General features: G+C 44.8%; 2 protein-coding genes across 2 annotated transcripts in view; both read left to right on the forward strand.

The window, feature by feature from the left end:
- The first annotated feature begins 7,249 nt into the window (after positions 1 to 7,249).
- LOC109972429 (extracellular serine/threonine protein kinase FAM20C-like) lies at positions 7,250 to 12,531 on the forward strand. Its single transcript, XM_020621260.1, has 10 exons — positions 7,250 to 7,780; positions 8,364 to 8,542; positions 9,572 to 9,650; positions 9,773 to 9,865; positions 9,986 to 10,101; positions 10,221 to 10,401; positions 11,126 to 11,235; positions 11,527 to 11,608; positions 11,821 to 11,880; positions 12,017 to 12,531. The coding sequence occupies exons 1-10, from the start codon at positions 7,251 to 7,253 to the stop codon at positions 12,270 to 12,272; spliced, it is 1,686 nt and encodes a 561-aa protein (XP_020476916.1). The 5' UTR covers position 7,250; the 3' UTR covers positions 12,273 to 12,531.
- A 737-nt stretch (positions 12,532 to 13,268) lies between these two features.
- LOC109972438 (sp110 nuclear body protein-like) overlaps positions 13,269 to 14,858 on the forward strand; it is a gene marked incomplete at its 3' end in the record, with an annotated part of 12,833 nt that continues 11,243 nt past the window's right edge. Inside the window, exons 1-3 of the mRNA XM_020621271.1 lie at positions 13,269 to 13,818; positions 14,377 to 14,497; positions 14,704 to 14,807. Coding sequence (XP_020476927.1) covers positions 13,675 to 13,818; positions 14,377 to 14,497; positions 14,704 to 14,807 — 369 coding nt within the window. The remainder of the gene's footprint in view (positions 13,819 to 14,376; positions 14,498 to 14,703; positions 14,808 to 14,858) is intronic.

Below are 14,858 nucleotides of genomic sequence, written 5' to 3' on the forward strand. Positions count from 1 at the left end.
AAAATAAAAACTGGATAAAAGTGTGTGAAGATAAATGAGTGTCAGAAGATGATGCAGGGTGAGAGGATGAGCAGAGTGTGAAAATGATGAAGGGTGAGCAGCGACATAGAACAAAGGGAAGATAAATGAAGTGTCTGACATTTTTATTAGCCATGTCAGAGTTTACACGAGCTGTAGCCTGCTACTGACTGTGTCTACAGAGCAGCTAATGAGTTATTAACTCAGCTAAAATATAAACCGACACTCTCCAGTCCAGTCTCCTTGTTGCATGTCAAGTTGTGTGTGTGTCTGAACAGACCTGTTTAAAAATGCATCCGTCTCTGTTTCTGTCCTCCAAATATTTTCTGAGCACCCACTCGAGTCCTCTAAGGGCCCTTCATACCACCTGCTGGAAATCAATTTTCTGCTGGGTAGAAAGACACACAAGCACAGGTATGAACAGACACACACACAGTTTACTATCTTAGCTTTTTGCTGACATCCTTATCTTGAGAAAATTAAAAACCACTCCCTCCTTCTCTCTCCACCCATGTGCTCTCTCAGGCCTCTTCTCTTCAGCATCTGAAAATTCCAGTCAAGAAAAAAGAAAAAACCAAAAACACAACCCACGACTTCATGAGTAATGGAACCTCCGACTCCATTGTGCTAAATAAAACTCATCAATTAAGAATCACGAGCTCGTCTTAGCGGCACGGCTCTGAGTCATGCACCATATGGCCCGATTCATGTCACATACTGCAGTTTTTAACACTTTTATGCTGTCTCTGCCTGGTTTCTGTTTCTGTTAAGCCTCTTTGAAGCTGGCATTAAATTTCTAGAATGGCATTTGAGGTGAGAGTTTCACTTCCAGAGAGAGTTGCAGTGGTGGTGAAATGATTAAAAAAAAACAACAGTCACTGTTGGGCAGCTGCAGAGCAGAATGAGAGAAGTCTCTGTCATATTATCCTCACACTAATGATGCTGTGCTGCTAAAAGCTACTAAGGCAGACATGGTGCTAAATCACAGACAATGTGAGGCTGTGATGACCTCTGACCTCTCCCCATCACCTACAAAGGGCTGTCGGGTTGTGTGTCCACTGTGACATAGTGACATTTCAGCCAGAACAGAACAGAAAGAAACAGATGAAGCTCTTGGAACAACTTTAATAGAATGAATGCACTGTAATGCTGCAGACCTTCAGGCTTCACAAAGTGAGCATGAGAGCGGAGACACGCGGGAAACGTTTCAAAGCACCTTCAAAGATCAGACAGCACAGATCCGGGACAAGGCTGCTGCATTTGACTTAGTCATTACGAAACCTGTTAGATTCGTATTGCAGACAAATCTCCTTCCAAGTCAGAGAAAGGAAGAGACGTGCCAGTGGCAGCTACAGTGAGGGCGAGTTAATGGTTTTTATATAGTAGTTGTCAAAACAAAATTACAAAGTGCTTTATAGAAAACAAACACAAAACAATAAACGAGGTAAAATAGGCAGCAACAACAAACGCAGCACGAAGAGACTAACAAATGAATAACACACTACGAGACAACAGCAGGAACATAAAATATGACAGACAAGGTGAAAGAAATAGCACTTAAAGCTGAGTCTCAAATTGCAGAATCAATAACGGAACTATACAACAGAGTAAAAGCCTTTTCAATAAATATACATTTCAGAAGTTGTTTAATTCCCACAGTGACGCTGGCTGGCAGGCGAGCGTCTCTACTCTGACTTCCGTTTGATTTGGAGACACAGCTTCTCTTATTAAAACTCCACTCGTGTGAAATGTGTGCACTTGCCTTGAACCTACACCACCATGTGGCAAGTGCAATGGCACACTGCTTCCATTCACACAAACACGTTATAGTGAGCAAATCGTTCCCGCCTTCAGCATCGAGTCAGTGCTACATGAATGACCTTTACATACAGTAAAGTTTGGGCTGGGTCGTGCTTTGTTTTCATCTTCCTACCCTGATGTTTTCCTTACTTTCCAATTGCCCCACAATTCCTCACACAGTCACTTGAAAATTCATATAATGCAGAAATCTATTGACAGACTGCCTCGTGTTGAGAGATGCAGGATTAGATTAGTCCACAAGCTGTCACAGGGAAATGGAAATGTCGACCAAGGCTGGAACTTGAAGGCTCCACTGCAGATGGCGTTGTATGATTTTCCATTAGTATACATGTTGTATTGTGTGTATACTGTGTGTGCCTTTCCAAATGAAGCAGTGTGTCTCAAACACATTGTTGCTTGAACTCTAGTTGGTATTCCGAGCGACTTCCCTCCTCGTGGTCTCACTCCTCCAGCATTTCATTCAGTCTTACCTCCTGTCTGTCTTTACTCATGTCCTTCTCTCCTCCTGCTCCCCGTCTGTCTTTACTCATGTCCTTCTCTCCTCAATGTGCAATTATCCCTTTTTGTCTTTATTTGCACTTACTGCTCTCTCTGTTTTACCGTCCTCCTCATTTGGTCTGTTTCGTCTCCTTCTCTCCGCTCTCTCTCTCTCTTCCCAGATGAAATATTCATGTACATCCATAGTGGGAGAAGAGCAGCAGCAGCCAGTGCCACAGAATCCAATGCTTTCAAAGGCATCAGGCCTCTGAGCTGCACAAGAGACAGGGAGAGGAGAGTGGTGACAGAAAAGAGCAGGTGAGTGAGAGGATAGAGAGATAAACAGTGACAGAGTGGGAGGATGAGTGGGACACCGAGAAGCCCCTCCATTACATCGCTCACCAGGCAGCACATGGCGAAAGGCGCACATTGCCACCTCACCAGCTGTGGACTGGAAAATAGATACCTAAAAATACATAATTATTATTTAAGGCTTTGTTTCATAATGTAGGTGAAAAACTGCTTTTGATTTTGTTTAAATGTGTCACATGCTGCAGCAGTGGTGAAGCCACGGCAGCTTCTCTCTGAGCACGTTGTCACTGTCGGATGTCCAAACTCACTGAGCCGCAGAACACGCCAAGTTATTTTCCTCTGGGCGCTCTGCAATAGAACAGGTGGGAGCAGCTGCAGGTTCCAATGTGGCCGAGTTGAACAGTGGTGAAACCACAGGACCAACCAGAGGTGTTGTGGGTTGTCTGATTCTCTACAACTTGTTGTACTTTGGACTCCCACAGAGGAAAGACTCCAAGGATGTCAGGGAGTTAGAGGACTGTCTGGTAGTTATTTTGGTAGACTGTGGGTTTGATCCCTGTGAGTTGCAGTGAATTTTGAAGTCCAGTTTGCAAAGGACATAGTCAGAATCTCTGTGAACCAGAGTTCAAGTATCCCTGTTCAAATACCTGATTCAGAGCCATGTTCAGCTTTTAACTTAGCAAAAGAAGGGAGACCAGACTCTGCCAGTTCTGGCCTCGCTACACCAGCTACCTGTAGCTTCTAGACTTGGTTTCAAGTCCTCTAATTAAAGCCTGAAATCATTCAGGTTCAGTCTGTTTGGCTGACTCCTACACGAGCTTTAGGTCCTGACGGTCACAACTGCTTTCTCAGCATCATGCCTATAAATACACTGAAAATGTAGCTGGTGTGTGTTTGTACACAGCAAAAGTATCATTCCCACTACTGTAGTACAGTTTTGACACACTGACTCACTGGTCCACTGCCCACCGTTACACAAGCGCACACACAAAGTGCACATAACCGCTCTCTCTCTCTCTCTGTGTAAACACCTTCGGACATAAGCGCGAGCAGACACATCAGGTCTGTGAGGGATTCATCAGCCAACCCCGCTCGTCATCAACAGGCTTTCTGCTTCTCCTTCTGTGCCAGATGTGATCTTGAATTCACTTTGACCTGTTATTCTGAGTTTGCACAACAGAGTCGCCATCCACACGCCTGCCCACTGGATAGAGCGCACACACAATTAGGTGCCAATTTCTGGGTTGTTTCCAAGCAACCTACATGAAGCTGCAGCCGCTGAGAGAGAGACAGGGCTGCGAGCTTTGAAAGATGTTTTTGCTGCGTGAATGGGAGCGTTTGAGTGCTTTCTGTGCATGTGAATGGGAGAAAGGCAATAAAAGGAGAGAGATTATGAAGAAACTGAAAACAGCACAAATGTAAAACAGGTTATGTAAGTGGATCCTCACATCCTGTAGTGAGATCAAAGCAGAGGATGAGCAGAGCAGCTGTGAACAGTCTTTCCCTTTGCCGACCCTGATGCCACTGCTCCTTCCCAAGGAGTGTTTATAGTCGAGGGCTACACTTTAAGGAGGAGCCCAGAGTCTTGCTGTGTGTACTTATACTCTCTCTAGTACTGGGGACGTCTGTAAGTGAAGCAGTTATGTTAAATATGTATCAAAGCAGATCTGTTGCAGCAGGGTGGACTGATGATCCAGCACCCCACCTGATGGGTTTGTTCACAAATAGGCCTATACATCGATCAGCCATAACATTACGACCACCTGCCTAACACTGTGCACACACACCCCCACTCTGGGTGTGACATCTCCACTATAGCCGCTGATTCTTTATCTTCATAGAGACCAATGTTCAGTATTTCTCATCTTCAACCATTTTAACAAAGGTTCAAACAAATCTTTTGAAGAAGCTCAATGAAATTTAAACACTTAATCTACAGTAGGTCAACCTCGTCATCACTGAGTGTCCATGACCCTGTTTGTCCTTCCTTAGACCACTGTTGGTAGGTTCTAACCACTGCAAACCAGGAACACCCACCAAGACCTGCGGTGTGGGAGACACTCTGACCCAGTCCATCACGGTTTGGCCCTTGTCAAAGTCGCTCAGATCCTCATTCTGCTTCCAACATGTCTAATTCAAGGATCTAATGTTCCCTTGCTGCCTAATATACCCCGCACACTGACAGGTGTAATGAGATGATCACTGTGATTCACTTCACCTGCCAGCGGTCATAATGTTATGGCTGATTGGTGTATTTTGTGTCAACATTTTGCTAAAATTGTTGATTATTGTTGTGTAGGGAGATCAAAAATAAACATGGCTAAAAATAAATGCAGGGAGTGACACACTAACGTCGAGAGGAGCTAAATGATAAATCTACCAAATAAAGTGCTGTCCTGTCAAGAAAGCAGCTGATTTGTTCTTCAGTTACCTCACAGCAAAACAGTTGGTCAGTCTGAGCCAATAACTAACTTTCTAAGTACGTTAAAAAAGACGTGGCAGGTAATCTGGGTTAGCAGTTCGACAAGTCATCTCTCTGTATGTGTGTGTGTGTGTTTACACACTGTGAATTCTCCTGTGATGTGTAGCAGTTGTTTACATGTAATGAAACACTTCCAGAGCCTGCATCAAGCACCACAGCACATTACTGCGGTTTGGAAAACAACTGCTTATTCTACCGGGACCAACCACAACATACATAATACATCCTGTCTTTGAGCCAACTTGGCTAATTAACAGGAATATATAGTCTGCTAATTAGCAGTTTGTGAGATGAGGAGTTTTCAGCCCTGAGAGGACACAGAAGGGTTTGAAGTCAGCAGGAGAGATAACGGATGGTTGATAATAAAAAGTGGAAGGGGGAGAAGAGCAGCTTCAGTCAAAGACAAAAGGAGAAACTGTGCTAAGAAGAGGAGTGTTTGAGTGGATCTGAGCTCTGTTAGAATCCTGTCATTACTCTGCATGTCTCTGTGTGCGCACCTTTATGTGCTGCCCCTGTCAAACTGTTTATAACAGAGCATCTCTGTTCTTGACGTCCTTTATTTTTATCAAGTGCTTATTAAAAAATGAACACAAGTCGCATCCAGTGTCCTTTTGAAAGTTAAAACCTGGGCAGAATTTCTAAGTATGAAAAGAGAGAGAGACAGATTGTCGACCTGAGGGAAGGAATGAGAGAATAACACTGTGTTCAGATCTACTGAGTCAGTGACACTGTGTCACTGCACATGGTTGCTGTTGGCACCGCCGCAGTCGGCCACCCTGCATTGATCCAGACTAAAAGATTATTTGGCAGTAGATTGTCATTCCCTTCTACTTAACTGTGGGTCACACAGACACAGGTCACCACAACCTCACTGTGCCAGTCCTCTCACTTCTGTTTGGATTGGAGTGGCCGCATGATACCACACGGACACATAGTGCACAGAGCAGAACAACAAAAGGGGCAGAAACGCAGCCGACCACGGCATATCTCATTTACAGAGGAAGGGGAGCGGAGTAGAGAGAGAGGGGGAAGAGAAAATCTCTGGAAGGGAAAGAAATGTAAGTGATTTCTCCAGCCTGTGGGTCACAAGGGGAATGTGTGAGTAGCAAGTTGTTCAAACATGTTCTGATTTCCTTACTGGGCTTTTTAGAAGAGTTGATGTAAATGGTTATGTGACAGTTTGCTGCACCAGCGTCTCTCTGTCCACCGGTCTGTCTGTCCACTGGTCTGCCCGTCCACCCATCTGACACTGGTCTGTCCGTCCACCCGTCTGTTTGACACCATGGACACAGCAGTATTTAGCAGGGTCTCCTATATTCAGCACTGCATGTACAGTAATACATAGTGTAGATGACACTGTGTAGCAGGAGACCAGACCTCCTAATGTTCCCACGGCCTTCTGGATGAACTGATCCCTTAACTTTCAATGGAGTCACGGTTTCATTTGTCAAATCTGAGACGGTTAAAACGGTAAACATTACAACTGCTAAACATGTTAGTATTCTCTTTGTGAACATGTTCACATGTTGACTTCGGTTTAAACGACTCCAGCCTCGCATCGCTGCAGCCATGCCTGCGGTTTTGTTACCAGATACTGAATCTGCTGCGTTAACCCCTTTGTCAGATTTTTAGACTCTTTCCTTTCCCACATTAAAGGCTGTCGGTGAAGTTATTGACTATTACTGACACGATGAAGCAATGTTTTTATATGTGGGATCCCAGTTTGTTGGCTCTTGTGCACAAGAACGTGCACACGAATGCGCACACAGGCGACAAGGTACAGATTCCAGCCAGTGGTGTCACGAGTTCACTGAAAAACGGCAGGAACCTGTTTGTTTAGAAGAAAACTTCACACCTTTAGCTGCGCCTCCTGTGACCAGCACACCATTGGTTGCATCATGTATTTGTGCACCAGGCGCCTTTTAAAGGTGACATACTGTTAACTGGCACAAACCTTAATGTAGCCACCTGTATATTAGTTACCCTATAGTGAAGGTTTATGTGGTGTTTTTCCTGATTTGTCCAGTCGTGGATGTGTGTGTAAGTGAAAGTGTTTCACCATGATCAGCGTTGAAGTGTTGGCTCCACATTCTGTTTGGATTTTAAATATCCCTCTGTTGTTGCGTCTCTTTCCTCCAGCATGGTAAGGCAGAACCTGGGCCGATCCACTCGCGCCATCTATCTGACTGTGGCGTGTTTGTCCCTCGCTCTCCATCTCCTTCTGGCAATTTTTTGTCTCTCTGTCCTCCAGACAGCCTGCGTCCTTCCCACCTCCTCCTCTTCCTCCTCTGCATTCATACCAAGAACCGACACCCAGCACCGTCGGTCTGTGCTCCACTCCTCCTCTTCTTCAGATGCCTCCTCCTCACATAAACCTGCAGTGAGCCCCCAGAATGAGGAGCACCACAAACTGGATGCCAACACATTACAGCAGAGGGGGAAACACTCACCAAGCGAGGCCCCTGAGGGGGAAAGGAAACTGATCGGAGCTGGAAAAGTGATTCCTGAGGGTCGTTCTAAGTTAGAGGCATTGTTCAAACACCCGCTGTACAACCTGCCATACCCAGAGCTGCAAGAAGATGATTGGCTGCTGAGGGTGAAGACAAATGAAGATGCAAAGGATTCAGGAAGTGAGGAAGAGGAGAGGGAAGACACCAGTGACAGTCAGTGGTGAGTGACACAGAGGGAGAAGATCCATCAGTCTTTATGTAAAGTAAAAACAACAAGTGCTCTGGAAAAGACACCCTGCATCTCTGTTAAACGTTCTCTAGATGATCCATTAACTCTGGTTTGTGAAGAAGAAGTTATTCACAAGTTTGAAAAGTTTGGGATTCACTAAATTCTTGCATCAAAATCTGAAAAAATCCTCTGATGTTGTGGAAGTTGTGGTGAGCCTGTTTTCAGCCAAACTAGCAGCCGTGCACAGCAGTGTCGGTTGCGCCACCACTTTGGTCAAGACTGTAATAGGTCAGCAACAGCTGGACAGATTTGCATGACGTTCAGGGTTCAGGGTGCCCAGAGGATGAAGCCTACTGACTCTGGTGATCCCCTGACTTTTCCTCTGGCACTGTCTTTAATTTTTAACTCCAATATTTAAATTTACTGTTTGACCAATATCTCAGCTGCAGTGGAACTTTAATGTATATTCCTCATTACACACACTACCAGTTTGTGTAATATCTAAAAGTCAACCTGAAACCAAATCTCTAAGCTTTAGTCTGACTGTGTATCACCTCCTCTTCCTCGCCTTAAGGCAGAGTTCCAGTCAGGAGGAAGGCTACGACAAACTCACCTGGACGAGCGACATGGAGACCCATCCTCCCTGGCTGCGGTTCCACCTGGGCATCTCGCGCTGGGAGCTGTACAACAGGAAGGATCCCAACCTGGCCCAGCTGACTCAGTACCTGGCAACACAGCGTATCCTCGGGGCTGGTGAGCAAAAGTGGGGTTGGGGGGCAGGGAAAGACACCACAGACACCACAGGCGAAGACGTAGCGCTGCATGAAACACACGGTGATGAAGATGGAGCATTACCACAGATTTACTCACGCTCCCTTTTACTGTATCTTTGTTCCTCAAATCCTGGCACATGTGTGTGTGATAAAATAGAAAACATACTGCTGATTTTATGCTACATATACATATTCTGCCAACACATGCACAACCCACACATGTGACAGGAACAAATCTTTTCCCATATGAAAGCTCTGGATGCAGGCTTTGACTACAGTCAGGTATTTCTGAGAGCTGCTTTGCTCAGTACGCCAAGACCGAATCAAGAAACTGACCCAGTGTTTAATCTGAATTGTCCCAGAGGTCCTACACTTTAATTTGACTGATCATTCAGATTCCTCTTGATTAAACACAGTTATAAAGTCACTGCATGCTGTGTTCTCATTCTGAGTTTAATCCCTTCATATAAAAAGGCTATGAGAGAGCCAGAGGCAGTGCGGGCTGTTCACTGAAGGTTTCACAGTAAACTGTGCCAAAGTTCACACGTAGAGCAGGTGAGGAACATGTCTACGTACTCAAACACACATAAGATGACAAATCCTTACAGGCACACGATGATGTATGGAAATGAAAGGCAAAAAGGATTCAGCAAACTGTTTGATGAGCCACTTTTAGTTTGAAGGAGGTGGGAGAGCAGAGAGGAGGCGTGTGTACTGGGCTGAACCCCAACTTTTTAAACCATTTACAGTGTTTACAAGCACTGGTGCTTACATACAAAATGAGCAAGAAGTGAAGAGCGATCATAAAAATCCAGTGTAAACACCCAGATGTACAACAGATAGCAATAAATTGATGGTACTAATAAATGTGTTCTGTGCAGGCAGAGCCTGATAGTGCTTGAATCTGCGTATGATACAATAGGTGTTTCTTATGATGGATTATAAATAATATAATGTGAGTATATCAGTTTGCATTATTGATGTGCTCTACATGTCCCCTTTCTTCCAGTTCAGAAGACAGGCGGCACCCAGCTCAAACTGCTCCTGTCGTTCCCAAACTATGGACAAGCTCTGCTCAAACCCATGAAGTAGGACCACAGTGCTCTGCTACTCGCTGACTGGTGACGTTCAGACCAACAGACCCGCTTTGACCATGTTTAGTTTTATAAGACGGTGCATTTGTGTGTCCATGTGTGTTTTCGTTGCACAGACAGTCCCGAGATGCAGAGACGGATGTAAACCTCTTCTACTTCTCAGACTTTGAGAGACACAATGCAGAGATCGCTGCCTTTCACCTCGACAGGTACAGATGGTTGTTCACAGGTGTTGTGCGGAGCAGACAGACCATTCACACACACACTCTCATTTTCTGTCTGTTTTTCTCATTACTGTGGTTTACTACCTTGTCCTGTCTCCATCTCAGGCTGCTGGGCTTCAACAGGATTCCTCCAGTGGTCGGCCGACTCATCAATGTCACCGCAGAGATCAGAGAGATCACCACTGACCCCAGACTGTCTAGGACCTTCTTCACTTCCCCTGGTATGAGAGTGCATGTGGACTGTATCCTTGTTTGCATACATTTCTTGCAGCATGTGCACCTGCACACAGCAGTGCCTGTTCTGTACTAACACTCGGCCTGTCTCTGTGTGGCACTGTAGTGGGTAACGTCTGTTTCTATGGCCAGTGTGAGTACTACTGTTCAACAGAGCACCCCGTGTGCGGTCAGCCACATGCACTGGAGGTTTCCCTGGCTGCCATGCTAACGGACCTCAGCCTCGCTCCCCGCAGGTCCTGGAGGTCGCCATGGAGACGATCCTACAGCCGCTCCAAGCTTGCACCGTGGGTACAGAGTCTGTATCGATGAAGCAGGCTCATCTCTATCTCAAGTTAAATGAAATGTGTCACAAATCATAGTGGGGTTATTTCATAATTACTTTGTTTTTCTAATGGTCACCATTAGGTAACCACTAAAGTTTTAACTGGTACTTAATGCTGGTAGGGTTTACATGTCAGGGAAGTGTATGTGAAATCCTGAGTGTGCACTGCCATCCAGTGGTCACAACATGGAACTGCAGCAACCTTAGCATTTGTCAGTGTCATCAATGTTGATGGCAATACATAGAATTGTCACCGACTTGACCTGACCTAAATTTGGACCTGATTGTCTTGCGTCTGGTCACAGAAGGATAAAAACTTCCATAGAGAGGAAGTATGGATGTCTAGTATGAGCAGCATCACCAGTGACACTCAGTGAGGTAGAACAGGAGGAAATGAACTTTGGCCATAAGTATATCCATGTTGAAATGAATGTAAAAAGGTTTAGTCTTAATGTTTGACTGCTTTATACAGAAGAGGACTGGGGCCACTGCATAAAATGTATTTGAATTCTGACTTTTTCTTGGAATTCAGAGATTAAAGTCAGAATTCAAATACATTTTATGCAGTGGCCCCAGTCCACTAGTCCATTAAGACTAAACCTTTTTACATTCATTTCAACATAGATATACTTATGGCCAAAGTTCATTTCCTCCTGTTCTACCTCACTGAGTGTCACTGTTTCCAGGTGGGAGAAGGACCCGTCCTACTGCGACAAGGTGAAGCAGACGCCTCCGTACAGCCACGGCACCAGACTGGTGGATCTCATCGACATGGCTGTGCTGGACTTCCTCATGGGTCAGTCTCAGCACCTCAATCTCAAAACTGGCCATCAGTCAGTCTGAAACGTACATGCGGTGTAAAACTTCCTCCCTTTCTGCTTATAGAGGGGAAGCATCCAAAATATATCCGTGACAACAGCAAATGTAAAAACTGCTAAATTAACAAGCGAGACTTAGATATTATCATTTAAATACAGTCTTGATGTTCTCATGAATTTCCAGTTCTAGACATTATTTAGAAATATGTGCCATTATAGTTTTTAAATAATGTTTAATCCCATGAAACATGGATGATTTTTATTCGAAGGCAACATGGACAGACATCACTACGAGACGTTCGAGAAGTTTGGCAACGAGACTTTCCTGCTGCATCTGGATAACGGACGGGGGTGAGGGCAGTGAACATCTGTCAGTTCAACTTGAAGATATTGTTACAGTAGAAGTAACAGCTACACTGAAACAGCTCCTGCCTGTCAGACAAACATGCAACACAAGATTCTACACAGCAGCCAATGACAGCATCTGTTTCAGGTGTTAATCGTTGTGGTCACATTGGGGTTTTGTTGCTTCTCACGACTTAAATGCAGCTGATGTCTTCCAGGTTTGGGCGTCACACTCGGGATGAGCCGTCCATTCTAGCTGCTTTGCAACAGTGTTGCAGGTAAAACACGACAACACAAAGTGACTTGCACACTTAAAAGCGAAGGGAGAAACAAACTGCCAGAAAGTTACTAAAGGACCCATCTGGAAGCCCCTTTAGGATCTCCTCCTCTACCCTGGTGCATTTCTTTTCACAGGATCCGTCGCTCCACCCTCCTCCGCCTGCGCCTCTTGTCCCTCCCTGGCTTCCGTCTGAGTGACGGGATGCGGGAGTCTCTGGCCCAGGATCCTCTGGCAGCTGTGGCCCCCCTTCTCTCTGAACCACACCTGTCTGCTCTGGACCGGCGCCTCGCCACCATCCTGAAGGTGGTGCAGGCCTGTCAGGATCAGCACAACGACGTCATTTACAATGACCTGATCAACAAACTGACTGAGGAAAAGGAAACTCAATAAATTATACTTCCATCTCATGTATGCATAATGTTTTGACACAGTAGAAGGAAGTGAGGCATCCTAACAGGTGCCAAAAGATTTGTGTGTAGGCTATTCAAGTGTGAATATGAGCATTTAACGTAATATCCAGTCCAGCCACCCTGCGGAGGAAGCTCATTTCGGCCCCCTGTATCCAGAATCTTGCCATTTCAGTCATGACCCAAAGTTCATGACCACAGGTGAGAGTCAGAACGTAGATTGACCAGTAAATCCAGAGCTTCGCCTTACAGCTCAGCTCCTTCTTCACCACAATGGACCGGTACATCGACCACATTACTACAGAAGCTGCACCGATCCGCCTGTCAATCTCCGGTTCCATCCTTCCCTCACTCGTGAACAAGACCCCAAGATACTTGAACTTCTCCACTTGAGGCAGGAACTCTCCACCAACCTGAAGGGAACAAGCCACCCTTTTCCAACTGAGAACCATGGCCTCTGACTTGGAGGTGCTGATTGAAACAAATTCCTTGTGTGTGACATACTTGTCCAAATAAAGATGATTATGATTATATAAAAAGGTTTGATGATCAGTTCAAAGTATACTGACTCCATAAAACATCTGGATCGCCTGCTCCATGAACGTAAAACGTCAATCGAGATGATTAACTTCAGTCATGAAGGGATAATGTTGAGACCATTTAAACCTAAAGATCCCCTCCTGACATGTTCCAAAGTCATACTCTGCTCTAATTTGTCTTATTGTTTCCCCCAAAACCCTAGTTAAAATATTACTAAAATGACAGCTCCTTGTTATCTGTTGTTGAATAACCCACAGATATGTGACGTACCAATAGTTTTTCTTTTCAGTTCCTTAAAAACTGGACACAAGACACCGCACCATGATGTCACAAAATCATGCAAAATGAGATTTAATGTAAAAGGTGCACAGAGACTTTTTCAGTAGAACAAAGAGTCTTGGTATTAAACCATACACTTGCGCCAATGAGCACAGTGAATTGTGCTAAAATTAGTGAAACACTATCTTATATGTGAATCCCTCCCTGGGTGAGTCTGTGCGATGTCTCTGGACTCGGGATCCAGGAGGAAAACCGCAGCTGTGACTCACCAAGGAAAAATAGTTACTTTCGCTTTCCAAGCGTCACTGGAGGGTGATGAACTGATAAAAACTTTGCGGGATTAACAAGAGAAACTCCGCTCAGGCATGGAGGGACCTTCCACCCGTGTGTAAATCTGACATTTGTTGATGTTTTTGGTTTCTGACTTAGGCCTAATACTGTAAACATCTTGTCGCTCATTAGTGGTTTGACTTTGCTCAACTGGCTTCTGGGGCCTAAACTGGGAGCCTACGCATTTGGAGCAGCTGTGATCTCGCTGGCCGGTTTTTATTACACACCAACCACTGATGGACCCGTTAGGTTTCCTGAAAGCTAAGAAGCTGCTGCAGTTTCTCCGCCAACGCAAAAATCAAATATCCCGCATGGAGAACCCGCAAACCTTCCTCCGCCTGCTCAGGGATTACGACCTGCTCCCAGAAGGCGGCTACAAGGTGAGGAACTGGGGTGGGACGTTATGCATTTATTTTAAATAATCTAAACAACCACCAGAATGCTTCGTATAAGGACTATGCTAATAAAAGCTGCATTTAACTCCTCAGGTACAGATGTCTTAAGGAAAACTGGATTCCACTTCATTCCTGTGAAATCAAAGTTGCATTGACCTACTTTCACATACTGTTTATAGTCAAAATATTATTACATCAGCTTTAAAATCTGAATTATTGTTGTTTTTAATACGAATTGGCAGTTAACCAGCCTTTACATAAAGTAATATACGTAATAAACATACATCCTTTACTAGCTTTCATTGCAGCTGATTTACACTACATTAACGTTACCGGCTTCTGTTGGCTCCACTCTGGACGCATAGAGTGGATGCTTTCTGCTGAGATGATGAAGCATTGACGTTGTGCTACTGTAGTAGGCTATTTCACTTCAGATGTGTGTGGCCTGTTGCCACCAGCTCACTGTAGCTGCTCCTTCGTTCCTTTACTCCCTTTCAAAAATTAAAAGTGCTGAAAATGACACATTTCATTTCACATGTGAAGGAAGAGGAGAGGCCAGTGACGAAGAGAAAGAAGACTGTGTGCAGTGATGAGGAGGAACAGCCTGGTCCATCATCTCAGCTGAATCCAGGTCAGAGGAAAAAGCCCAAGAACATAACCATCTGTAAGCCACCTGCTTTACTTCTGTAAATATGACTAAATATAACATAATAGCTCCAAAGTGAACCATCACTCTTATCAGTCAGTATAAATAACAGGGCAGGTTTTTACGCTGTAGCTGGTGATGCTTTGTGTCAAAAACAAGATGCTAAATGAGCAGAACATCTGAATCAGAACAAAGAACCTTAAATATATGTTTGAATTTCCCAGCTTCTCCCTTGAAGAAAGGAGAGAGATCCCAGCTGCCTGTGACCTGTGGAGACAAGAAGGGGACGCTGTACAGAGACAGAATGGCCAAAGGTCAGGGAGACAAAGTGAAGTGACTGGAAAATAACTAATCCCATCATTGTCTGAACTAATTAGGG

This window comes from Monopterus albus, unplaced genomic scaffold, assembly GCF_001952655.1.
Source record: "Monopterus albus unplaced genomic scaffold, M_albus_1.0 scaffold256.1, whole genome shotgun sequence".
Taxonomy (NCBI): domain Eukaryota; kingdom Metazoa; phylum Chordata; class Actinopteri; order Synbranchiformes; family Synbranchidae; genus Monopterus; species Monopterus albus.